The 27159-nt window shown below is 36.1% G+C and overlaps 4 protein-coding genes across 5 annotated transcripts; 3 read left to right on the top strand and 1 right to left on the bottom strand.

The window, feature by feature from the left end:
* The first annotated feature begins 493 nt into the window (after positions 1-493).
* Positions 494-6516, top strand: LOC117634304 (TBC1 domain family member 15). Its single transcript, XM_034368350.1, has 15 exons — positions 494-677; positions 762-935; positions 1045-1096; positions 1207-1314; positions 2008-2092; positions 2407-2461; positions 3000-3401; positions 3620-3679; positions 4239-4337; positions 4427-4537; positions 4679-4750; positions 4855-4971; positions 5267-5416; positions 5679-5779; positions 5958-6516. The coding sequence occupies exons 1-15, from the start codon at positions 615-617 to the stop codon at positions 6292-6294; spliced, it is 1986 nt and encodes a 661-aa protein (XP_034224241.1). The 5' UTR covers positions 494-614; the 3' UTR covers positions 6295-6516.
* Positions 6517-7069: 553 nt separating this feature from the next.
* LOC117635541 (trichome differentiation protein GL1-like) lies at positions 7070-8166 on the bottom strand. Its single transcript, XM_034369845.1, has 3 exons — positions 7980-8166; positions 7733-7862; positions 7070-7634 (listed from the first exon to the last, which is right to left on the bottom strand). The coding sequence occupies exons 1-3, from the start codon at positions 8164-8166 to the stop codon at positions 7070-7072; spliced, it is 882 nt and encodes a 293-aa protein (XP_034225736.1).
* Positions 8167-15268: 7102 nt separating this feature from the next.
* Positions 15269-16913, top strand: LOC117635779 (auxin-responsive protein IAA20-like). The gene is made up of 4 exons (XM_034370140.1): positions 15269-15823; positions 16080-16342; positions 16455-16536; positions 16682-16913. Exons 1-4 carry the CDS (start codon positions 15522-15524, stop codon positions 16731-16733), a joined length of 699 nt encoding a protein of 232 aa, XP_034226031.1. The 5' UTR covers positions 15269-15521; the 3' UTR covers positions 16734-16913.
* Positions 16914-18369: 1456 nt separating this feature from the next.
* Positions 18370-21743, top strand: LOC117635778 (beta-1,4-mannosyl-glycoprotein 4-beta-N-acetylglucosaminyltransferase). 2 transcript variants are annotated; one of them, XM_034370139.1, is made up of 2 exons: positions 18370-18749; positions 20324-21743. In XM_034370139.1, exon 2 carries the CDS (start codon positions 20417-20419, stop codon positions 21506-21508), a length of 1092 nt encoding a protein of 363 aa, XP_034226030.1. In that variant the 5' UTR covers positions 18370-18749; positions 20324-20416; the 3' UTR covers positions 21509-21743. The 2 variants fall into 2 exon arrangements, with proteins under 2 accessions (XP_034226030.1, XP_034226028.1); XM_034370137.1 differs by having other exon boundaries at positions 18370-18765.
* Positions 21744-27159: the final 5416 nt, after the last annotated feature.

The raw sequence follows: 27159 nt of genomic DNA, 5'->3' as shown, positions 1-27159 counted from the left end.
AAAAAATATATTGAGTTCAAATTTTATCGTTATTTGTTGGGTAAAAAATAATAAAATAGTGTTGACTATATTAATAAGTGTGGGCCTGAAAACAAATTTTTTTCCTTCTGCGCAAAGCTGGTGCATTTCATATTGTGAATTTGTGTTTGGCTTTGGTATACGTAATGTGAATATTAATTACTTTTTTCTTTAATACGATATAGTCTAAACTAGGTTTAGCGAAATCTATTGAATACACAACGTGAAATTTTTTTTTTAATACACGTGAATATTAATATTAACCAACTCGCAAAACCTATTGATAAAGAAAGTTAGCAAATCATTTCATTTCCGTCACACAAGCAAATCAAGCGACCTTTCCAGAAGGTAACTAAACCAACGGCAGAAGTCCTATCGGATGCATACAACAATTTCACACCTGATAAAGGCCCAAGCTATCTCAAAAGGAGGAGACCCCATTACGCGGACGCGCCATACCGCTTACGTGTACACACCTCGCCATAAGAATTCTCCACGGTGACCCCACTGCCTTGGCCACTAAGGAAAAAAGCACAATATCCTCCGTCTCTTCTCTCTCTCTCTCTCTTCTTCTATCTTTCTGCAAATCGTAAACGATGCAAGAACCAGAGCTTCACGATCTCTCCGACGACGCCGATTACGCTGCGTCACAGCAACACGTAAGCATTTCTGCGGAAACGTAAACTTTAATTTCATCATTTGAGAGTTCTTTACAATAATTAATTAGGATTTATTTGGTTTAGGGCTCGGCGAGCATGATGCGAAGCGATAGTGGGAAACACAGCTCGTCGAGCGAGCACGATGGCGCCGAGGTGGTTTACTTGAAAGATAATGTTACCATCCACCCAACTCAGTTTGCCTCGGAGAGGATTAGTGGAAGATTAAGGCTAATCAAGCAAGGCTCTTCTCTATTCATGGTAATATTAATTAATTAATCAATTAAATTAATCTTGATCGTTTGATTACTAGTGTATTTGTTAATATTTTAAAGAATTATTAACGTGTTTGGTTTGCTGTAATTTGTAGACATGGATTCCGTACAAAGGGCAAAACTCGAATGCTAGGCTGACTGAGAGAGGTTCTGAAGCTAATTTTTAGAGTTTAGAAATTTAATCTTAGTTAATTTATTAATGTCTTTGTTTCTTTTCCCTTTTTCTTGACTCGTGGTTTGTGCTTGTGGTGGTGTAGATAGGAATCTTTATACCATAAGAGCAGTGCCATTAACAGAGGTTCGGTCCATTCGTCGCCACACTCCGGCGCTTGGATGGCAGTACATTATTGTCGTTTTGTCTACAGGTAAAACAACCTGCACATGATTTTTAAGGCCTAATTGTATATGGTGTTGGCTACTATTTGTTTGGTTGCTTTAGTAGACACTCTTGCTCGTGCAATAAGTAATTGGAATAATCTCTTCAGGAGCTTGTGTACATGATATACTTACTATTTAGAGGATAAGCCACAACGGTTGCCTAATTGGTGTGCCCAATGTTCCCAATGTGGTGTGATCCCAATCCGTATGACCATTGTGGAAGTATATATATTAAGTAGAGAAGTCAAATCATATTATGTTACAAGACTCCAAGTACATTTTATAATATCAGAATTTTTTCATAGCCCAACACTTATTTCAGATATTTCAATCTAAAAGGAAAAACTAAAGAATTTTAGATATTATCTTACTGTGTAAGAACAATTTGCACACAATTCAAGAAATCAACTAGGCTAACAAATCTTGTACACGGTCTAATCTTAAAGGAAAGAAAAGGCATGGAATGTGTATCATCTTGGTTTTTTCTTTGATTGCAAATTAGTTTTAGCTTCACTGTATCTCGTCACGTTTTTCTAAATATAGCATCAATTCACTATTTCTGCAGCTAGGTACCTATGTTCTGTTGGTTGGTTTATTTAGGCTTATATCTAAAGCTGTATACTCTTGTATTATGTTTTGTTTATATTTGTATATGTGGTCTGAAAGGAAGTATTTTTCAGGACTCGCGTTTCCTCCTCTGTACTTCTACAATGGAGGAGTCAAAGAGTTTCTTGCTACAATAAAGCAACATGTTTTTATTGTGAGGTTGGTTGTTGTTAATAGACGTTATATTTATCTGTTCTGATCTTGGTTTCTCCATCGCAAGTTAAAAATAGATAGAAGTCCATATATTGGAACTTGGAATTAAATTTTTATCCAAAAGGAAAGGTTTATGTGGAACTTCAATTCAGAATGAAGTAATCTTAATGCTTATGCAAGGGTGTGTTGTGTGCGCATAAGATCGAGATATCTTTGTGCTTAGTTTGTAGTACTGGTATACCATTTTGCACATAAGTGGTGTTCCAACTGTAGGTTTATTCCACCATAGTTCGAATTTTTATTCTGTTTAACATTTCCAGGTCAGCTGATGATGCAAATGTATTTCTGGTGAATGATTTTCAAAATCCTCTCCAGGTATGCATTGTTTGAGCTAATGAAACCTCTCCTTCAAGATGAATGTCAGTTTATATTACCATATACTTCGTACCAACAAATTTTTTTCTGCATGCACTTAGCACACGACAATTATTATAAGGCAGTCATTTTTCGTTAGTTGATAGATACATAATATTTTTGTGCTGCAAAATTGTCCTGCATCACAATGGAACATCTATTTCCCTCTCTGTGGAGGAATAATGATCCGACTTATATTAAAATGATGGAAGTGTAATAAAAGAATTTCTTAAATGCATATCATGCTTTCATTAAACATTAACCGGCTTGCCCACTTCCTAGTCTCTCCTATCATCTATTTCCAGTAACACTGTTTTGTTGACATAATAACATGATTTTCTTCATATGTTTTATGGCTTAACCTCATAATAATGTGAAGTCTGACCAAACTGAAAGGTAGAATTGTTCTGCTCTTTGTGTCTTGTCAACTATGGTCTTCTTGATGATGCTGCCAAGCTGGAAACTGCAATGTTTTCTTATGATTTATTGGTTTCTTCAGAGAACTCTATCATCTTTGGAGTTGCCTAGGGCTCTTTCTGTTGCAAGTGGACAATCTACATCTGTCTCAGTTGGCGAGACCTCTTCAGATGAAAACCAGGAGAGAACAAGTGGGGATGTTTATGAAGGAAGTATAAGCAGTTCTCAATACAATGAGAGGCAAAGACAAAGGGTTCATGATCCTGCACGAGATCTTTCAATTCAAGTGTTGGAGAAGTTCTCTCTTGTGACCAAATTTGCTCGGGAAACAACTTCACAACTCTTCCGTGATAATCATAGTAATGGATATGGTGCTATAGAAAGGAGAAGTAATAACCTGTCCCCCATTGATTATCCTCAGAAGGCATCTAATGATTCAAACAAAGTCCCTGATAAAAGTCCTGTTCCCCCAGATTCACTGGAGGTAATTCTTCTATTCTATCAAGTTAATTAATGCAATTTGGGAAAAATTGTCGCAATCAATGTGTTGTCAAGTCGTAAATGGACTCAAATGAATTTTTCTGGCTTGGTGTTCAATAGAAGTTCACAGTTAAAATGGGGTTTTAAGATGTTTAGTCTAGCATACAATGTCTTTCTAATTATCATGCCCAGTGTAATCACTATCTTTTTTCAACTCGGCAGTTTGATAAAGTATCACTGGTATGGGGAAAACCACGGCAGGCACCTTTGGGCTCTGATGAGGTAATGGATTTTCTGTTAGAAGATAAGTTCTGTGCTAACTTTATGATACCATATCTATTAGCCATACATCTCTGGGAGGTATGATGTGAGTTAGTTTCCTGAAATTGATTGCAAGTCTTGCAGATTTATGATGGTCCTGCATAAATTTACTAGAGTTGGTTTCACTAGTAATATATGTGATGTGTTCTACTTTTTGGAATTCCATGATGTGCTGCATATTGTATTTTTTAAAAGTCTATTGATGCCACATTGACAATTTTAACCTGGGTATCAGCTTCCCATTACTTATGAGATTTGGTTTGAATGAACCTTAAAGCCAGACCTGAACCAATTGGAGGTTCGGATCACGTTTTCGGATTAGAACCAATGCAGTATCTATCAAAATTAAATAAACCAGGCCCATGTGAAATTGGTTGTTTCCATTTTTGCAGATTTGCTCGTGCAACTTTTGTTGTGAATATCTAAAATGTCCCATTGATTCCATGCCTTTGGGCTATTTCTGCTAGAAATTTGTGCATATTTTCATATTGCTTTGTGTAAGTTTCACTTATTTTTGCAGTGGAAAACCTTCTTGGATTATGAAGGGAGGATCATGGACTCAGAAGCTTTACGAAAGAGAATATTTTATGGGGGAGTTGAGCATGAATTACGGAAAGAGGTTCGTATACTGTTGTATGTTGGGTATTATGAGCTAAGTGATTTTTTTTAATATGCATTTTCTTATTAGTATTCTTAATTATGATGTAGGTCTGGCCGTTCTTGTTGGGATACCATGCATATGATTCAACAGAGGCTGAGAGGGAATACCTTAGGGCCTTTAAGAAGTCAGAGTTTGAGACCATAAAGAAGCAATGGCAGGTATGTAATAGCGTTATTGTAATTTTATCCACTGACGCACTCTGTCTATCTCTCTCTCCCTCTCTCATGCACAAACATCACTTCTTTCATGAGTAGCTTGAGTAGGTGGCGTAACATACGTATTTGTATTTTCCTCTGCAGAGTATCTCCCCAGAGCAGGCCAAACGATTTACAAAATTCAGGGAGAGAAAAGGCCTGATTGAGAAAGATGTGGTATCATGAAACTTGCAGAATTTATTTTGATCTTTCATATTCACTTGTGAATTAACAATACAGATTTTAAGTCTAACTGTTAACTGTGTTCTAATTTTCTTAAGGTAAGGACTGACAGATCTCTCTCCTTCTATGACGGTGACGATAATCCAAATGTGAACCTGTTACGTGATATACTGTTAACATACTCATTTTACAACTTTGATCTTGGTTACTGTCAGGTGATTACTTCTTGTGCCCAGTGGATTCTTGCTGCAGTTGGCTGCATAGAATTTCTTTACATTTATGCAAATCACAATAAGCTGAAGTAAAATACCGTTGTACAATGTTATCATCAAAATGTGGTTTGGATAGTTCATGATATATTGTGTTGATCATCTTCCTGTCTCTTGTGGTCATGTTTTAAATAATGAACTCCTAATTTTAGTTGTCATAATATGTTACTTCATAGCCCAGTTCAATCAGAGCTGCTGTGTTCCTTGTATTCATTATATATATCTTTCTTTTGTCTTGCAGGGCATGAGTGATCTTCTGTCCCCAATATTGTTTGTAATGGAGGATGAGTCAGACACATTTTGGTGTTTTGTTTCACTGATGGAGCGTCTTGGGCCCAATTTTAACCGGGACCAAAATGGCATGCACTCTCAACTTTTTGCAATAACTAAGGTCTCTCTCTCTCTCTCTCTCTCTCTCTCTCTCTCTCTCTCTCTCTCTCTCTCTCTCTCTCGTGTACATGCCATCATGTTATCTGATGGAAACATTGGATAGCACAACAAGCAATCTGCATAAATTGTGTAGCAAAACTTTGATGCCAGTTATTAGACGTGAAGATTTGGTGGCGTGGTCATCTATTTACCTTACATTTGTTTTGCCAGGCAGCAATAGTAGTTCTGTGTTCCTAATTAATTCTAAATCATTGTTGTTGCAGTTGGTGGAGTTGTTAGACATTCCGCTGCACAATCACTTTACACAGCGTGACTGCTTGAATTACTTCTTTTGTTTCCGCTGGGTTCTAATACAATTTAAAAGGTCTGGTTCCTTGATCTACTAGTTGATTATTTAGTGTTCCGCATTCTGTTTAATCAATGTACATATGTGTATGTATATGCTTGGGGGGGTTACTGTATAGTTGATTATTACTACACAATGTTACTGTATTTTACTTTTGCTCCCTGTTTCCTAATAGAGTTTCATCACATATCTTTAGGGAGTTTGAATTCGACAAAACAATGCGGTTGTGGGAGGTATTGTGGGCACATTATCCGTCTGAGCACCTGCACCTGTATGTGTGTGTTGCGATATTGAAGCGACACCGTAGTAAGATAATCGGGGAGCAGATGGACTTTGACACTCTATTGAAGTTCATTAATGAGCTGAGTGGTCATATAGATCTTGATGCAGTTGTGAGGGATGCGGAGGCTCTGTGTATATGTGCTGGTGAGAATGGTGCTGCTTGCATTCCACCTGGAACTCCACCCTCATTGCCTGTTGATGATTATGGTTTATTATTGTATCCTCAACAGGAACTAGACGACGTATTGTAAATGAATGTATTCCCAATTCCCATTCCCCCATTCCCATTCCAGGGAGGAAAGGATTGGATTTATCAACTTTAAACTTGGACATAGAAATCAAACTATTGCTTTAGACAATTTGCTTATTTTTCGTATTTGTCGTTTTACCTGCATCAGTGATTTTTACAATATATCATGTCAATTCTTATGATACAATCATCAATTGGCCAAATTTTTATTATTTATTTTTAATTCAGTCCCGGATTTACTTGTGATTTGTTGTGCGTATTACTATTGAGTCAAGTCAACTGTGAAGTTTTGTATCATACGACTACAAGTCGAGTTGAAAAGTTGATTCATTAGTTGAGAGAAATCAAAGCTCGCAGACCTCGAACTCCTTTTTAATTTCATCCATGTGATGTGTGGGTAATTGAACTCTACCGAGCCTGCCTGCCTGGGGTACACCGTACATGTTAGGCGTATGATTTTGCCGAAGAAAAATAGGTGGCTGTTCTGTTTGATTCAGATTTTGTGCGAAGATCTGCCTCGTTAATATTTTGTTTGCATTTTCAAAAGAAAGAAAAGGAAAAGAAAGAGGGATCGATTATGAGTCGTCAGAGTGCATCCTGAGAAAAACAAGCACTAGATACTTAAGCTAGCTCGATATATATATATATAAAACTAACGTTTAACTAATAATTATAAATAGCAGCTTCTACTCCCAAGTATACAAGTGCTCTTATTTAATTAAATTATGATGAGGAGATGAGGAGATGAGGAGGGTCGGGCAGCTTCAATTAATATATCACCAACCTAGATGATGATCAGCACACGCTAATGGCAAAACTGATTCCATGTCAGCCGCAGTAGCAGCAGCAGACGATCCAAATGCTTCAAAGAAAAGAAAAGAATCCAAATAGGAGGAAGAGGAGGCGGCGTCGGCAGCAATGAAATCGTGATCAAACAGAAATGTTGCGTTCAAGTTTGTAGGCAGGTACTGCAGGCAGTCGTGGTGCGATGTGAATATTGGAGATTCTACCATGTCATTAATGTCATAGTAGTAACAGCTGGCACTAGAAGTAAGGTTTGATCCGTTTGGTTCCTGGCGATGATCATGATCATGATCAAAGTCAGTGGCGTCTTTCTTCTGAATTTGATCATGATCATCATCAGTACGATCAGTACAGGTGGTGGTGGTGGTGCAGCTGCTGATTCTGTTCTTTTTCTTCTTATGAGTGACGATCTTGTTCAAATGGCTACTTTTTCTTTTGGGTGCAGCTGGGCAGCTCATCTTGTTCAAATGGGTATTCCAGTAGTTCTTCACTTCATTATCCGTTCGACCAGGAAGCCTCCCAGCAATCAGTGACCATCTACAAATATATATATATAGGTAATTTAGTACGTAGGTCAATTAATTGTTGTGATGATGATTAAAGATTAAAGAGATTAAAGATTAAATATAACTGACCGATTGCCAAGAAGCTTATGCATTCGGATAATGAGGTCTTGCTCCTCTTGGGACATGTGTCCACGTTTTATGTTGGGTCTCAGGTAATTCTTCCATCTCAGCCTACAGCTCTTTCCACTCCTCATCAGACCTGCATGCATATCATATATTTTATATATGCATATGTATGTGCATGTGTTTAATTGTTTGTGTTTGTGTGACTATGAGAAATGAATTGATTGGCAAGTAAGTAAGTAAGAGCAAGTACCTGATCGCTGGGACACAGTGGCCCAATTGCCTTCACCATGAGTTTCCACGTATTTTTTGAGAATCAAGTCCTCCTCTGGCGTCCACAAGTTCTTCTTGGGCGCCTGTGCATTTCCATTTGCTGCAGCTGGTTTCCATGTCACAACTGATGATGATGATGATGATGATGATGATCTTTTCTTGTCCATGACCTCGCTACCTACCTACCTCTATATGAAATAATAAATTTCTAAGTTAAAGAATGAAGACGTGAATGGGGTCTTTATATATACGAAAGGTAGGAGGATCTACAGCATGGTGTGCATGGGGGCCCTTATTTAATTTTATTCATCGATCAATAAACTCCTAGCTACTTTAGCTTTTTTCTTGAGTCTTGAGTCTTGACAACCCCACGACTCTCCTGTTAAAGCAAATCTGCTTCCCACTATGGCTGCTTCAAATTTTGCCAAATAAAATTCAAACACGTATTCACTTAATGCGTATCACTGTTCTACGACTTGTTGTACTTGCATGCAGAAGATGATATATTGTATATACACTCACTCCCTAACAACTTATCACATTCATCACATCCTCGATCACCACTTTATCAATATCTTTAAGCTTTGCCCACGTGGGTTTGCTTTGATTAATTACCCTTACCCTTTTGCTTGTCTCATCATTAATTTTTGGACTGAATCTAATTAAGCATTGAAATGTATAATCTGCAGAGGAGAGGACTGTGTTTGTCTCCACCGTAATCATGAAAATAAAGAGTTGGAATCTTTCATTATCACTTCAATTAATTTAAGAAGAAAACAATGCTATATGTCCTCAGTGCTCAGTGCTCAGTGCTCACACATGAAAAGAAAATATAAATTCCGATCAACTCAATGCCAGGCTTGCAGCCCCTAGAGAACAAGTGGGACATACTTAGTATGAAGTTCTATGAAGTGATGAGAAAGGCCCCACTCTCTCTCTCTACGGAGGAGGAGGAGGAGGGACATCTTTAAACGAGTGCCAACTTTTGCGAGAAAAATGTGGTGTCGATCTTTGTTTTTTTCTATTCTGATTTGCTTGCAGTTATGTGCTAATAATGCAGCTAGAATTGGAAGGGGAGTGGGGGGGGCGGGCCCATGAAAGCAGAGGCAGAATGACAACATGACCATTCGTCTCTCAGAAAAGCACATGCTCTCAACTCAACTCAACTCTTCCCTTATTATTATTTGCTTTCCAGGCTAGCTAGCTATATTTGTAATTATTTCTCCTTTTTCAGTTCCTTGCATTCCGTACTATTTCATTGTATTTTTGGTAACAATCATGTTTCTCATCATCATTAAATAGGATGACTGGGAGCTAGCAGGGTTTCTGGCTTCAGATTTCCAAAAGCTGTTTAATGTTTTTACCACATTGGTGAATTTATTTTTATAAAAAAAATTGCATATTTGGATGTAATTTGTCTCGCATATGCAAGTTTCTTTTCCTTTCATTTCTTGGTTTAGAAACTAAAGGGTGTTTGGGAACACTTATTTTGCTCCCTCTCTCAGCTGCAATACCTGTAATTAAACTAGCAGGACATACATATAGGAAAATCTCAGAGTTGAAATTTGAAATTGAATCAGAGGAAAACAGATAATAAGTTGATCGTGTTCCTAGACATTGCTAATAAAGATATACATATAGATATAGTCAGGCAGTACATGTACAGCACAATTATATGAGTACTTAAAGCGCAGTTTGATGGGAGTTTGGTCCTACAACATTCTGAAAGGGCTGCATTATATTCTCTCTGACACCATTTTTTTTGGCTTTCCCATTCATTATCAGCTTGGAAAGTTCTCCACCATTTCTTGTCTTTTTGCATATAGAAAATGACAAGTTTGTGTGGACTACAATCCATAGTTTGGGTAAAATCATCAAAATTTGGTGGATTTCCTTTATGGAGGGCCAAAGCTGCTATCAAATCTCTCTCTCTCTCTCTCTCTCAAAAGAATGGAATGCATATTTTCATTTGTCGTAGAAATTAAGCTGAAAAGCTATATACATTAGGTTGAATAATCATAATAAGCAATAATTTTTCTTTATGATTTCTGCAGTGCGAATGCTAACTTCATGTTCAACGACCCCTCTAAGCCGTGCCGCACAGCACAGATTGCTAACAATTAATGTAAAGATCATGAGTAGACTTTTAGATTTATAAAACCCTGAAAAGAGTTGCACGATTTCAAGTTTTTGTTGATGCAAGCGAAGCCAGGCCAGCCATGCACAGATTTCGAAGTCACTTTTAAGCTGGCATTATATATATGCATGTTGAGGTTTTATCTAGATTACGATTCCTTTGAGTTGAGAACATCCACTCCACTCCACCCATTATTTGCACAATGATTTTCACCTTTTTCTGTTTTTCTCTTTACTTTCCTGCACAAATCAAATCACGCATAAATGTGATTTTTACCACTGCCAAGCGAAAGCAAAGCTCTCCAATATGAATATTCTGTTCTACCATCAAAATCCAAAACCCCACCTCCTCTTGGAGAGAGACTTTAATGCAAGAAAAATATAGCACTTTTTCTCTCCTGTCAATAGCGCAACGACACAAATGATTATTTTTTTCAGATGTCATTGCATTATTGGTCAAAAATAATAAAATAGTAATATTCTAGTTACAAGTTACAACAAAAATTTTCTTCTCTCCCGAGCCTGGTTGCCCTGCAAAATGAGTTTTTTTGGCCAATCCAACAGCCAAAGTTTCCTCTTACAGCTATTTACCCCATTACATGGCTTTCAAAAAAAAGTGTAACTTTTTGGTCACATATCCCCCCTATATGCAATGGAGTATCTTTCTTGGATTGAATGGATTCTTTCTTTTCAGAATGAGAATCGTGCTTGATTAATTAAAGCCCTACGTAGCAATGAAAGTAGGGCTGAAATTCTTGACTTGACTTCATGCCATTAGAGGTACCGGTTTGTCTCCTAATAATTCATGGTAATTTAGTCCCTACCCCAACCCCAACCACCTCTTTGACTAATCAATGAATTCATTTTCTTCAACGGAAAACAAGCTGTAAAAGCAGCAATTCAAGCGTCATTAGACTATAACTCAGTTAATTGAGCTTTTTCACCTTCATTTATGTAGACAGAGATCGAGACACCCAATGAATATTTGTTTAAACCCCTATAAAACCCCACCCCAAATCCTTTGTACTTTTAGAAAGGAAAAAAAAAAGGTTGGGCTGCTTTCAGTATATACGAGTGAAAGGGTTTGCCAATAAAAGCTTACTCAACGTTGGACTATGATTGTTTCGTACAATTAAGTGGACCCAAAAAAGCAATGAGGGTGGCAAAATTCTATAGTGATGGTGTCATATATGGACCATTCATGTGAACTTTCATATTAGCCACATAATAATTTTATTAAATGTAAGTGAAGTTACTCATCATGTGAATAATATAAAGGTCTACATTTATAGTACATATATGACACCATCATCATAGAACGACTAGTTATTCTAAATCAAGCAAGCATAGTTGTGGGTTGTACAGGCCCAAACAAATATTTATCTGTTCTCCTCTCGCGTGTCATGCAATTTTGGGCTTAAAGGTTGAAATTTCATTTTTTGGGCCACAAATTTAAATCCATTCAAGTAAATGGGCCTATTGGGTACTGTTAAAAACAACCCAAATTTTGGACTAGAAAATTACTGCATCCTTTTAACAGTTGTTTTTTATTTTTTTTGGGGTGTAAAAGTAAAAGCGAGTCTCCTAACATTAACACACATTGTTTTCAGATAATGGTGAAATGGCTGCAGGACAAAATCTGATCTTGGGTTCCATACCATTAACAAGCATTTAGCATGTGGAAAATTAATGTTGATGTAGAATTAATTATGTTCCATTAATTCCAATAATATTTGTAGACTCAAACTAAAGCAAGCTGAGTGAGGGAGGGTACGTACGTAGGGACTAAAAAAGTTCCATAAATAATATGTTAATGCCCCCTTGTTTTACTGTTTGCCCCGTCAGAGTCAGACAGTCACAGCTGCAATCAAGAGATTCAAGCGGAAGAGGACTCCTCCAGTTTCAAATTTCAACGGTGTTGAATGAAATTAGGGTAATGAATGATGCTGACAGACAGAAACTATATGACCAGTGGTTTGGTCGTCCACCTCCTTATTTTTGGTTTCTATCTCCCACCCGACAAACACAAGACATATTTACTTTTAAGCAAGGAAACCAAACCATTTTATTTTCAAGGAAATCGCGTAAGAAAGATTAAAGGAAGCTGCCCAGGCCTCACATTTTTTGCTTTACTTACTACTTAAAAGTGATTATTAAAAGTGAGGGAGGGAAGGGAAGCGTGTGGTTTGGGAGGCTATCAGATATCAGTATCAATCAGTCAGTAAAGTCAAGTCTAGTGTGTGTGAACTTAATATTGCTCATTTAAACCGACAATGAGGACTCAAAGTCCAATTCCCAATTCCCAATTCCCAATTCCAAACAGAGAAAATGCTTTCTGAAGCAGCTGCCTGCAGCAAAATCAAAAGCACTAAGTCAAGTGGACCCTTCCTTGTGCTGAAGTTTAATAATCAACTTAATGACTTGATAAACCAACACCTGTTTGCTATTTACTACCACCGACGTCTGCTCTTTTTCTTGACGACAAACAAATCATGTCCATTTTTCTTTCGGCTTTTGCCATCATTTCGCAGTTTTAATTCGACATGAATGAAACGTAATTAAACAGTTAAAAGTGCAAGTCCAACCAACCAAGACCATCATATCCAGGAATATATATATATATATATATGCTTGAGTTTAGTTGGATTTACTCCTAAAAAATTGCGATTTGTTTATTTTTTATTAGCAAAAGCAACTCATCATTTTCATCCTATTTTGACTTTGAGTAAATAATTTCATCAGCAATCGGTTTGTAATTCAAGTCCTGCGTGTGAATCGAACAAGCCTGTTCCGTTTCATCACCCAACTTCATACGTGTATTGCAATCAAAATCTATAAAGAATGAGATATATTGGGAGGGAGGATTTATGGCCAATAGGGTGAGAGAGAATCAAAATCTCACACTCTGTGTCACACGCTTGCTCATCTTTGATGGAAACTTTGGTCCCGCAACGGCAACACCACAATTCAAAGTCATCATGAGACAAGCAAAATCCGAATACAGCAAAATATATACTTTGTCCCTTTGTCCCACACCCACACTCACTCTCTCTATCTAGTCTCTACTTTTCCAAATTCTTTCTATAGTCATTTCCGTGCTAATTAACCAACGTTCATTACAAAACCTGGATACATGTTTGCATAATTTGATATGATTAGCAACGTGTTGCATATATTGTAGCATTAATTTGTTTTTATTTTTGGTAATTAGATGTTAATTTAAACAAATTGTAGCATGAATATTAATATTCCTGCGTAAACATATGCATTTCTTTAATCGAAACATTCAAATTTGTGAGATTATGCAAGAACATCAACGTCCACCTCATACGCGTGAAATATGTCCAAGGAGGACAGGATTTTAGATTTATTCCAGTAGAGAGAGGGGACCTCTTTGAGGGACAAAGTCTGAAATGTTCTCCTTCACTAGCTTAGCCCCTCCTAGCTAGGGGACCTCTCCTCTCCACCGAAAAAAAATAAAAATATCACCACCATGCCCGCCATTCAATCTTTTACAGCTTTAGTGGAGGACATTTCTGTTCCACTCTTCACCGTTGAAACATTAAAACGAGTTGGATGAGATTTAGTCCAATTGACTGCGAGCTTTTACAGTTTGGGGTTCAATTCAGCCGTCAATGTTGATGAGTTCATTAATCCGACGGTTATTAACAACTTTCTCATTATACAGTGCAATTGACTTGATTCAATCAGTCACAGTCTTAACCTAGTGAATTGGACCATTGGACACATGGGTTTGAACCAGCATTATGTATCTAGGGTTGGGCTGGACAGATATAATCTGGATGCATGCATGATGCATGAGACTAATTAATAAATCTGCGAGCGGGCAGCTAAATTGAAAATGAAGTAGTGCTTTGTTGGAATGTGGGGTGGCACCCTCACACCACCCCACCATGTTTCAAATCCTTGCCTGGTTGCCTCAATGCCTCGTGCGGGTGGCTTGGTCCAGGGTCTCGTGGGCTTGCCGGCAATCACGTGAAACCCCCGCGAGGACTGTGCTTTTTCTTTCAATAATGCTGTTGAAGCCGGGACCGAGAGTGAGAGTGTGACTTGACTCAAAGGAGGCAATTTTTCTATGTTGGTTTGTTGGAGCTTTGTGTGCCATATAATGTAAGCTTCAAAAACAACCATACATATACAAAAAATAAAGATTTAAAAAAAAAAAACACCCATAAAGCCTAAACATTACCAAAACAAAGCACATAGGGAACATATGTCTCGTCCATTTTTGTACCAACATTTTATATATATTTTATTGTAATTTGTTTATCTCCTTGGTTGTTGTTTGTTGTTTGTTTTGCATCTCAGGGATTCTCTCCCAACCATGTCACTCCATCGCTATCACTCACTATAATATCACAAAAGGAAACGTATGCAAATTTTTAACAAAAGAGAAACTGTCCAATCAATTTGATTGTTTAATTTTAATTTAGATGATCTTGTCTTGTGGCCCTAAACTCATCCTGTATCAGAGAAGTCAGTATATGTTTATGCGACTCAAATTGAACTGACGCATACTTAACACACACTTAACGTGTCAATGTGATCAACTTCAGTTTTGCATGAGTTCTTGTCTGTGTTGAGTGGACTGGACCCACCTGACTCCATAGGTTGACTATAGTATAATTGTATGGTATAACTTGTCAATATGTTATAATATATCATAAAAATTGAAAATTTTAATTCAATTATCAAGACGTGAACGAGTTATATTATATATTTTTTAATATTATAAAATAAAGGTGATAATTTTTTCACTCTCTTTTTATTTATTTACATTTATTTTTTATTATTAAAAAAAAAGTATAAATAAATAAAAGAGAAATGGGAACTTATAATTTTCAACAAATAACTTGTTATAAATTTGATGCGGTTGTCTAAAAGCGGTGGTCTTGATACGCGTGAGGAGCTTAGCTCCCTAAATAGTAAATGGTATAGATAAAGTGTTGGGGGTTCAGAAAGCAATGAGGGGTGAGTTGCAGGAACAGCAGGGGCAAGTGGGTCTGCTAAAAGTGGAGCATTGACACGGACAGCCTTAGCCAATGTCCCCAGCACTGTTGTCCCATGCCCGCCCATTCCGGCCTCTTCTTCACCACCCCCTTGTCCCATCCCATGTCCCCCCACCTATTTCACTCTCTCTTACTCTCTATTATTTATTTAAATAAAATAAAACCTTCTCCTGCTCTCATGTTACGTACATATACATATAAATATTACAGCAAGAAACCCAGATCCCTTAAATCCCAAACTCTGTGTCTCTCTCTCTTTCCCTTTCCCTTTCTCTTTCTCATTCACACAAAGTCATCATCATCTTGTATATTTTATTGGGTAATCTTTTGTTTGTTCTTGTTGGATTTAGTTTTAGATGGAGCTTCAACTGGGTCTCGCTCTTCCAAGCAATCCAATCAAAGGCTTCGACTTAAATAACTTTGGTTACGAAGCTAAGGAAGTAGCAGCTGTTTCCAAACCTATTCATTATGAAAACAAGAAACGCAGCTTTGACCAAGCTTTTGACGAACACAACAATAACACTAGTCGTTCCACTGCAGCCGTGCCTCGAACGCTGCCTTTGTTCCTTTGGAACAACAACCAACCAAACCACCACGATAACGACGACGACCCTGATAAGCACCAAGACAACAACTCCCGCTTTACCATTGTCATCAAGTACTTTTCTCTCTTTTACACCAAAATTTTGATTTTTATACAAAAGATAGTTTAAACTACTCTAATCTATGAGAACATAGATTCAAAACTTGAATGCGAAGGGATGAGCTCACTATCCTAGCCCACTTATTTAATTCACCCTATTTTGTGTTGATTTTTCTTCTTAACTAATCAGTTTCTTCATCATAAGTATTTACCCATGAATTAATAAGTATACTAAAATGATCTGATAAAATGTTATTTGGTTTGGCCATAGAAATGATGGAGATGGTTTGGTAGGGTGGCCTCCAATTAAGTCATGGAGAAAGGAGGCTTGCTTCCACAACCACAACCATGGTCATGGTCATCGAACGGTGGGGAATGGCTCTGGTGGCGGTGGCAGAGGATCATCAAACCACCACCACTCTACATTCGTTAAGGTGAAGATGGAAGGAGTGGGAATAGCAAGAAAGATCGACTTAAGCCTCCATCACTCTTTCCGAACACTCGCAGACACCTTGATGGACATGTTTGACAAATGTAAGTTTTAAAGTACGTGCGAGTGACAAATGTTTGATATATATATATATATATATATACTCCTTTGTTCTATTTTGGTTTTAACAATTGTGTCTGGATTGATCTGGAACAGGTCAGATGGATTCAAACAATTATAAACTCACTTACCAAGACAGAGAGGGAGACTGGCTTCTTGCTCAAGATGTTCCTTGGAGGTATATAATTAATAAATCCATCATTTTTGGACACGTTGCCTAATAATGTTCAAGAAAGTAATCAAACAATATTATTGATCAGATTAGGCCTCATGGTATCTTGTGTTCTTCCCTCTTAACTCATTTTTCAATTTTGGTTCTGCAGAACTTTCATCAGATCGGTGCAACGTCTCAAATTGGTTAAGAAGAGTGATTAATGCATGCATGGGTCATCAAAATTTGACTGTTCTGCTCCGTAGACCCCAACAGGCTTCTTTCTTTCACATGATTTTTTGAATGACCAAGACTGCGCTGTGTAAAATATAGAGATTAATCACTTGTATAACTTATGGATCACCTTAATTTTCCCCGCAGTAGAAGAAACATGTTTTATTATAGCACTTCAAATCTAATTTGGGATAAAATAAAATAAAATCTAGTTTTGGACTTGGTTGGGCTCTGACTATGTCAAGCAGTACCTGATCTGATGGGCTAACAGCTACTCCTAAACTGGGCTAATGTTCTAATGTCAAGCATTTGCTGCATTCGACCCACCTTGTAATGTTTTTGCCAAAACCACCATGTAATGTTGTGTGTGTTTGCAACAATGCCTTCACTTCACATGCATTTCATAAATAAATATTCAAATTTTTTTGGCGTTCTTTTTAATATGAATTAGCATCGTCTTATATAAGTGAGTGAGAAAAAGAGAATCCAACCAAATACCTCAAGTAATGAAGTAAATATTATTAACTACTTAGCATATTTTTATATATAGAAGTCCTAACATAAATATGAAACCGAAAGCAAAGTTATCTTTTCTTTTTTTAAATGAGGCAAGGGGGATAAACCCCAAGAGACCAACAACTACACAATACTAATCAAACGGGGCTTCACAACCCCAAAAATGCAAAGTTGTCTTTCAATTCAAATTGTTTTTATTTTTATTTTTAATATAATTCACTTTTCTTAATTTAAAAAACCGAACACTAAACTCTCTAAACTATTAAGAGTTATTTAGTTATGTTTAATTAAATAAAATTGCTCTGAGTCCCAGTCAAGTAGGATTTCTAGTTTGTGGGAGTTGTGGTTGCGGTTGTTCACCATAGTTTGAAGCATTCCGTTGTTTTAGTTTAGTTCAACAAAATCTGCATAAGTTGAGTTAGTGTTTAATGTGTAGCCTAGATTATTTATATTTAAGTTGTAATCTTGTTTCATTCAGTAATGAGTATTTTCGGTTTTCAAGCTTTCAGTTTCTCTTCTGAGTTTCAACATCTGGTATTAGAGCCCCTTTACTAGGGCCTAATCAAAATACAAAGCAGCAAGATTAAATGGCGTCTAAAGGCAATGGTTTCGTGCAACTAACAATCCCTCGCTTTGATGGTTATTATGACCATTGTAGGATTTTGATAAAACGCTTCTAATTGTGGTGAACAACCTCAACCACAACTTCTACAAACTAAGAATCCTACCTGATTTGGACTCTGAGTAGCTTTATTTAATTAAAACTTAATTAAACATAACTAAATAACTCTTAACATAAACATATCATAATCCTAACTTAATACTCACCCTCCTTTGCAATTTGTAAAACCGACATTTCGTTTGTAGCAAAGAAGGGACGGGGTCGTTTTAAATAAGGGTAAATAGGTGATTTGGCACGCAAGTCCATTCATCCAGATCCAGCGTGGATACCAATAGGATATACGAAAATAGCCACGTCGGTCGATGACTCCAAAGTCATACGTTAACTCATAACCTGCCACTATCACGATTCACGAGTGGCGACCTTATCTCATCACCGATTCACCTACACTCAAACATATTCTGCTCTGAACAACCCAATAAATATGTGCCACCCGGCTCCCGACTCCAATTCCTAACACGTGTCTGCCCACCGCGAGTTGTAATTGCAAACTGTACGATGTTGCAGCTGTAGGCGATCGCTGTTCTCATGTTTTCCGAAGGCTCTGAGGTTCCACAGTTCCACTTCCTCCGGCTTCGGGTCTTCACCACTTCGTCGCACGTGACCAGCCGTGCTCCGAGATTGCCTCCGAGCTTCTCTTCCTCTCTCTCGTTCCCTAAATCTCTCTCAATCTCTACAATATCTCTCTCTCTGCCTCCGAGATTCTCCGCTTCTCTTTCTCTCTTGGCGGCAATGTGTGCGCGGCCAAGTAACATTCCTCTCAGGCTCTGCAACTAACATTCCTCTCAGCCTCTGCAACTTCAACAAGGTCAAGCTTTTATTTTGTAAGTGTCGTATTTATCATTTTTCTGTGTTTTTTTTTAATTTAAAAAATTAACTATTAATTATCTTCCTCATAGCAAGGTGGTTTCTTTGTTGATTGATTACTTACCTCGTGAAGGTGGGTCCTTGTTTGAATGTTGTTGGTTTTCGTTTGACTCTTTAGCATTTAGCAAGAGAAAATGATTGCCTAAAATTTCACATATTCAATGTTCTTCACATAAGTCATAGTATGTACAGTATAGAATTTGAAATTAGTCACAGTTCGTTTCGTTCAATTTGTTTTTGAGTGAGTGGGTTTCATTCAATTTGTTTTTGGTGCTATATTGTGCTAACTGTCATGAATAATGGTTAAAGAGGCAACCACCAAACTTAGTGTTTCAGTAACCATATTAGGCTTCACATCCAAACCTTAGAGCAATACTGCAGGGTGTCAACTTTTTTCTTTTTTCTTTTGGTCCTACAAAGTATGTTGCTTGCATAGATATTGTCAGGCATTCCACTTAGCCTTAATTGATTTTAATTACCTTGTAATATCTTTCAAAATCTGCGGTTATAATTCCCACAGAAAGGAAAGAAGATCAAGGATTTGATTGGAATCAAGTCTGTAAAATGGGCCGAATAAAATTACACCCATGTTCTCTTTCTTCTATTCCCCATCTTTTGATAAAAACAGCTCGAAAATAAATTCCAAAACCCTTCTCAAATCTCAATTTTTGGCTCCTTTGAAAGCTGGTGTGTTGTCTTAAACATCAACGCCGTCAAGTAAGTTTGTACAACAAGTTCTAATTGATTATGTAATGGTTCTATGCGTCTGCTGCCTTCTCGATGCCTTCTCTACTTTCTACAAAATCTGTTTAGATTCTGCATAGTTATTTGAGGAATAAGACCAAAAACAAGAATTCTTCGGCAACTATTTTGTTGGGAACTTTGGATCCTCATCTAGGCTTGACCGGCCTGGTTTTGTCGTGCAATTTCTTTTGGTCCTGTTCTCTTGCATTTCTTCTGTCTTATATATCGTATATTGGAGGAAGAAGACAATGTTAAATGCTATAATATTTAACTTCATCGCTGTCTTTGTTATATATAACTTTGATATGTTGTTTTCTATGCAACTTTGTACATTTGACTAGAAATTATTATTGGTGGTGCTAGGGTGGCAAGCAACTAATTAATAATGCATCAGATAATGATTTGCGGCTTGCCTTGCATGAAATAAATAATCATAAAAGGTCCAATTCAAGAAGTCAAAGACACAATTCTTTTGTGTACATAAGATCAGACTATAAGGGCACAGTTCTTTATCCTAGAATTAATCTTTGGAATAGAAATTTATAGAAATTTGTCCATATCTGGAAAAACAGAAATGCTCGTTTACTTGTGTTTGAGTGAGTATATGATTAAATTGAAGTTTGATTGAGGATATGCTCCTTCCCGTTCTGGCATTCATCAAAATCTGGGTTGTAATAGTATTCATTGAACTTTTATGCAAAGTGAGTTATCGCCTTATATATCATGAAGGCTGTTATTGTAGTAGCTAATCTACATATTAATTTTATGCAGGTGACCAAGGTTGTTAGAGCAATGTTTATGTTGGTAGTTGAATTGGGACAAACATGTTAAGTACTGCCCATCTTGATAATTATATTTCAAGGTATGGCAATACGATCTCTCCGCCCTACTCACAGACGAACACCACCTAAGTTCTTTTGTCTCATTCTGTTGATAGTTGTGCCTACATGTATATTTGGAATCTACACAAATTACCCAAAAATTTCGTACTTCTTTAGGCCACTTTGGGACAAGCCCCCAACCCCTTTCATACGCCTGCCACACTACTATGCTGAAAATGTAACCATGGACCATCTTTGCCGCCTTCATGGCTGGTCCCTACGTGCTGAACCCCGCCGTGTTTTCGATGGCATCATCTTTAGCAATGAGTTAGACATGCTCGATATTAGGTGGCATGAGCTTTATCCATATGTCACAAAATTGGTAATACTTGAGGCAAATACCACTTTCACTGGCATCCCGAAGCCTCTTTTCTTTGCTTCAAATCGGAGCAGATTTGCCTTTGCTGAGGAAAAAGTCGTCCACGATATCTTTCCTGGCATAGTTGTACCCCGTGGATCGCGTACGGACCCCTTTGAACTTGAGAAAAAGCAACGTATAGCTATGAATGCTTTACTTCGGCATGCGGGGATTTCCTATGGTGATGTACTGATAATGTCAGATACTGATGAGATCCCAAGCCCACATACTGTGAAATTACTGCAATGGTGTGATGGGATTCCATCTACAATGCATCTTGAGCTGAAGCACTACATGTATTCATTTGAGTTCCCAGTGGACTATAGTAGCTGGCGGGCTACATCCCACATCTACGGACCACGTACCTTTTATCAGCACTCTCGACAAACAAATTATTTATTTTCTGATGCAGGATGGCATTGTAGTTTTTGCTTTCGGCATATTGAAGACTTTGTGTTTAAGATGACTGCTTATAGCCATGCGGACCGTGTGAAGCGGAGAGAGTTTCTGAATTATGCAAGAATTCAAAAGCTCATTTGTCGAGGAGATGATCTTTTTGATATGTTACCTGAAGAGTACTCATTCAAGGAGTTGATTAAGAAGATGGGACCAATACCTCGTTCGACTTCTGCAGTTCATCTTCCTGCTTACTTGATAAAGAATGTAGACAAGTTTAGGTTCCTTCTCCCCGGAGGCTGTATAAGGCCACAGGATTGAAGGTTTTGTAGGTAAGGAAAGCAATTTTTGCTGATTTTAGCTTTTGATGTGCACAGGAAACTAGCTAGCTAGTATTACAATAGTGGTGGCCTATGAAAGCTGAGAAAGATTTATGGTGATCCAAAACGAAATATGACTTAGAAAAATTGAGAATGTTTTCACTTTCCAAACGAACGAATCAAATCCACACTGAACTACTGAATTGATGGGAAATCGAATATTTCCTTTTTATCCATCCCTTACATGTTGGCTTTATTATTACTTCAGACGTCTGAAAGTGGGATTCTTGAGACAGCTTTTTCCTAGGAAAGGTGAAATGAAATATGAACTGTCTTCTACGAGGAATTTTGTATTCACCATTTTAAGGTTTCCGATTCATTTACTGGATTTTATACATAACGGTTCTTATTCGCTATGACCACTAAAGTTAATGAAGGCAGGCTCTCTAATGAGAGACAAGTAAAGTACATGAAACCTTAAATTATACTAAAAAAAATAGTAAAGGAACCCCTATTTAGCAAAAGTTGTGTGAAAGCGAAATTCTTACCCACCCACATTGTAATGAGTTTTTTTCTGTTTTGAAAATGCAAATATTCTGAACTACCATAACATACGAAAAGATGATCAAACGAGTGAGTACATTGTCGAGGATCGAACTCAAGTTAAAGTGACTGCAATTTATTTAGGAATCATTCCTCAAAATTTTGTATTTGGTTTTTGTTTTCGAGGTTAAATAGGTGTTCCCAAAACTCAAGCGCTGAAGTGCGTTTTGGACCACCATCTTTTTAATTAATATTATTTATTATCATCAAGGTGGCTAAATTAGTTTCGACTTTTGTGCAACCCTAGATAATCTACTTGGCATCAATTTTTAATGCAATTGGATTGGTATTTGGAAATTGGGAGGGCTCGCATTTGTGCACTTCTACTTTTGATGATGCCACTGTGCCACAACTCCAAACGAGTTTAGAGACATCATGGTATTCAGCGTTTTGAACTTGTCTTTTTAACTAAAACGATTATATCATGCTTTCAGAAATTAACATCGAAACAAAGAATCACATTTCCAAATGTGAGAATTTGAAGATAAATAAAAATAAGAAAAAATAAAAACAATGGCATCCAAATAAATAAATTATTTAATAGCATTAATCTAATAAAATAAAATAAATAATTTGATTTAATACTAAGGCGCATTTTGTTAATGAGAAATAAAGCTGGGAGATGACATGGAAAGTAATTTTCCCTTAAATCCGTTTCGTGAATTAAACGGAGTGTAACTGCGGAGACAAAATAAGTAACAAATACAGCAAAGCACTTTGTTTTCTTGGTTTGACATGATTTGAAGGAGTTACCCAATTCCCACCCACTCTTTATCAACCAAATGCAGCAAACAAAACGTGTAAAAGCACAAAAGCAACCTCCTCATTGTCTATTGCTGGAAGAAAACAATACAATATACGAGTGCTGTAGCCTGTACCACCCATGGATCGAAGCATCCAAGAAAATTCCATCGAAAGTGACATTTGTCAGGACAAATGCTGCGACTCAGTCTTCTGTAGGAATACTCACGAGTACTATTAATTAACGTATAAAGCTTGAGTGGTTGATAAATATGATATTTTATGGATCTAAATATGTGAGTTGATTCTAAATATACATTCATATAAGTAAAGATTCAAAATTCCTAGATATCTATCCAGTCCAATTCCTATTTAACATTAAGAAAGTTCTTTAATGCACATACACCATAAATTTTATAATCGTTCTCAAATTTATAGTTATGTAATATCACACAATAGTTAATTTGTTCATTATGTTGGAATTTAACAATTTTAGTACTTAATTTATAATTTGTTCATTGTGCTATCAATTGCTTATAATTTTCAAATTATTGCATTTATATAGTTTTGACAGTTGTAAATTTATAAGAATTGACTTCCTAATTATTCTTTAACATTAGACATAAATTTAGTCAAGTTGGCTAGAGTTGATATGCTCTCCACTTTCTATCCAATTTCGAATCCTCCTCCTCCCGTATTTTAGATTAGTTTAAAGTTGAATATCGATTATATTATTAAAAAATTTATTTCTTTAACAAATTCAGATTATAAATAGTAATAATAAGAGTGGTAATAGAATAAAGTCAAAAGTATTATAAAAATGAAAAATTAAATCAAAGCGTCCCACTTTATAAACCGTGGAGGGGTACGCATGTGATATGAACCCTCCTTTTCTCTAGATAAATACAAAGTGATCTGATTAGAACCGTTTAAAATGTCTTTCGTCAGAACGAATTGACGGGTGGTTGTTATCCCACGTGAAAATGACTTGATAATAATATATCTCGTGCTACGATATATATTATCTTCTCGATCAAAGTGAAACGATAAATTGAATCTTTAAGACTTTTCTTATTCATCACTTTATTCTTTAGCTAGCATTTCAGTCCAGCACGCATTCATATGCATACTTTTCCTTTTTAAATTAAAAAAATGGGTGCATACGTTTGTGTTTTTACAGGGGCAGACGTAGCGTAAGCTACTTGAGCCTAAATTGGAATGTCCTTTTATGTGTATTAGATTGCCTTACTGTAATTTAGATTATCGATTGTATAAGTAAAAAAGTGACATATATTCGAAGTCTTACCTCAATTTGATTAAAATGAAGCAATGTACATTATATGCAAAAATGGGTATATTGGATATTTCCATATTAATCTCTTTTGCAAGGACATAATCCACCCACAAAGATGTCTTCCTAGATTTTGAACATATTCATTCACTCATTAATATATAATTATAGTCACTAATTTGAGAAAAGAACATATAGGTACATTCACATAATTAAAATAGAAATAGCAGAAAATACGAATCTTTGGAATCCATTAAATACACTTCCTTTTGTGTGTATGTACTTTTTTCTTTCTTTCTGTGTGGTAGTTTTTATTGCTCTACTTATTCCTTCCTTCCTTTAAAAGAAGATAGTAAATGATGACAGATCATATGCATCAAATGGCAAATAGTAACCAACTACCCTAACAACTTTCACCGAAAATTAGAGGTAAAGGGAAAACTTGGTTTGATTGTGGTTGCTCATATTTCAAGAGGAGAGGCATGTCATTTCCTGTAATAAATGCAATTTTATGGAGATCCCCCTACACTTACTTGCTTGCCGACAAATTATAAAATGATACGGTACTATCACGTCAGCGTTTAGTACTCTCACTCAAACATGGCCATATTTGAATAAGAGTACTATACGCTGACGTGGTAATACCATATCATTCTATAATTTCTCGCTCGTATGTATCTTTTAACTCACCAAAATTATTTTATCCCTTAAAATATTATTATTAGTTTCTTAACATTTTGGCAAGACTTTACTACGGTTTCCCCATATATATATATACAGTCTTGATCTCTTGGACCCCTGTAGTCCAAGAGATTTATGGTCACTCACCGTTGGATGTAAATTCAACGGTAATAATCATTTATGTCATATTGCATTTATATAGATCATTTTGAACTATTGGATTAATATCCAACGGTGGGTGACCATAAATCTCTTAGACTACAGGGGTCCAAGAGATCAAGACTGTATATATATATATATATATATATATCATTCTATAATTTCTCGCTCGTATGTATCTTTTAACTCACCAAAATTATTTTATCCCTTAAAATATTATTATTAGTTTCTTAACATTTTGGCAAGACTTTACTACGGTTTCCATATATATATATATATAAAATTCATTATTATTATTATTATTTTATTCCATAATTCGATGCATGTCCACACATGCATGCACCTGCGTTCCCCCGAAAAACAAAAGACATATAACATATGTGTTTTTTTAATCTAAAGAAATATTGCACGCTACACATAATTGTCTTGCACCGGCTATTTAAAGCAGTACGAGTCCTCATGCAACTTTGACGAGCTTGACTAAAGGGTTTTTGAAACAAACGGTGTAATATTTTAATTTAATTAATCTAAATTATAAAGAGGAGATTCGAATTCATGTGCAAATCTGCTATAGCTAACTTAACTAAGTCAATGTTCGCGACTAAAATGTTTTTTGGTATATAAAAAAAAAAAAATCATGATTTAGTGGTTTGGTTGGACATGTTAATTAACTTGATAACGTAATGTTTGTTTAGCACTTTGATTTCTTATTATTTTTATTTTGCCATGAAATTAGTAATACGGATTTAAGATATGTAATAATTGACACGGATTTAAGAAATGTAACAATTTACCCGTCTTAAATCAACAAAAGGTCTGAATATAACTCTTAAATTAATGACAATTTATCATCTTCCAAAATACGTAACTCATAACACATTTATATTCTTTCTTATTCTCGTAAGTAAAGCGTAAACTATTTCTTACCAAACTTTCAAAAAGTAAAAGTATATTGAATTATATTTGTACGTTCTTTCTAATAGGCACACCTGTATTTTTACGTCCCTCCTCATTCTTTCTATTTCTTTTTCAATTAATCTGGTGAAAATTGAGTTGGGGGACATATTTGGTGGGGAATTGGTCTAGGGGAAATATCTTGTGGGGCTCGGTAGGGAAGATCTCGTGGTGTAATTTGGATGAATTTGGATGTTTGACATATGTAAATAAAAAAACTCAAAAGAAGGCAACTGACTTTTGTTATGTTTTTATGGTGGTGGAAATGATGGATATGGGTATAAAGTGGTGGTGGGAGTGGTGTCTGGTGTGAGTGATGGGGACTGAATTTTAAGTGATAATTTTACTCCTAAATTTATAGAAAATTTAACGAATCTGACGGAAGGCCAACATTGCTAATGAAAGTTGAGTTTGGGAACTACACCAGTTATTTTGCAAATTCAGAAACCAAAATGCAAATTGAGTCTAAATTCAAAGACTATGACAACTAAAAAAACCTATATATTTATATAACTTTTATGAGCAGACATATATAATTTTTTTTAAAGCTATATGCTCACTACATGGGAAGCATAAAGCAAGTATACTTTCGAAAAGTAAAAGTTTATTAATGGGAGCTGATTTTATCATTTTTTTTTTTGGGTCTACTTACACTCCCTTTATTGTTATAATAAAAAATATTAAAAAATAAAAGGGAGTGTAAATAGATAAAATGAAAGTAAAAAAATTAGCACCAAAATTATATATTATATAATTTTTATGAGCAAATAAATATGAGCCACTTTTTTAATCAATTGATTTCGAATCGATACTAAAATTTGAGAAACATCATAATATAGTAGGAGAAGTTATGAATATGTGTATATATTTTCCTGTTATATGCTAACTACATGAGAAGCATCAAGAAAGTATATTATCAAGGGATGGGCATTACAACTGTAACAATATTTTGCGGTATACGAATACCAACTTACAGATTAGCGAAGCCATTTTAACGTTAGTATTAATAAAATTGTGATTTCATAATAATTTAGAAATTTACAACAACTAAAGGCCGCGCAAATCCAGCCGAAAATAACTCCAAATCTAGCGATACACGTACCCTATAAGCACAGGTACTTATCACCCATATAAGGATGATATTGGCTGATTTATAAGCACGCGTGCTTATCATACCGCTTATCATTGTAATACATCTCATATCGTTCTCGCCCACGCTATTT

Source organism: Prunus dulcis, chromosome 7 (genome assembly GCF_902201215.1).
Source record: "Prunus dulcis chromosome 7, ALMONDv2, whole genome shotgun sequence".
NCBI lineage: Eukaryota > Viridiplantae > Streptophyta > Magnoliopsida > Rosales > Rosaceae > Prunus > Prunus dulcis.
This window is presented reverse-complemented; position numbering and strand designations above follow the sequence as displayed.

Excerpts from the sequence above, each read along its gene's own strand:
- LOC117634304 (XM_034368350.1), top strand. The coding sequence starts at position 615 with ATGCAAGAACCAGAGCTTCACGATCTCTCCGACGACGCCGATTACGCT. Across the intron at positions 936-1,044 it reads AAGGCTCTTCTCTATTCATG|ACATGGATTCCGTACAAAGG; the intron begins GTAATATTAATT and ends TGTAATTTGTAG. Across the intron at positions 4,972-5,266 it reads TTGATCTTGGTTACTGTCAG|GGCATGAGTGATCTTCTGTC; the intron begins GTGATTACTTCT and ends TTTGTCTTGCAG.
- LOC117635541 (XM_034369845.1), bottom strand. The coding sequence starts at position 8,166 with ATGGACAAGAAAAGATCATCATCATCATCATCATCATCATCAGTTGTG. Across the intron at positions 7,863-7,979 it reads CACTGTGTCCCAGCGATCAG|GTCTGATGAGGAGTGGAAAG; the intron begins GTACTTGCTCTT and ends ATATGCATGCAG. Across the intron at positions 7,635-7,732 it reads CATAAGCTTCTTGGCAATCG|ATGGTCACTGATTGCTGGGA; the intron begins GTCAGTTATATT and ends ATATATTTGTAG.
- LOC117635779 (XM_034370140.1), top strand. The coding sequence starts at position 15,522 with ATGGAGCTTCAACTGGGTCTCGCTCTTCCAAGCAATCCAATCAAAGGC. Across the intron at positions 15,824-16,079 it reads CGCTTTACCATTGTCATCAA|AAATGATGGAGATGGTTTGG; the intron begins GTACTTTTCTCT and ends GTTTGGCCATAG. Across the intron at positions 16,343-16,454 it reads GATGGACATGTTTGACAAAT|GTCAGATGGATTCAAACAAT; the intron begins GTAAGTTTTAAA and ends GATCTGGAACAG.
- LOC117635778 (XM_034370139.1), top strand. The coding sequence starts at position 20,417 with ATGGCAATACGATCTCTCCGCCCTACTCACAGACGAACACCACCTAAG.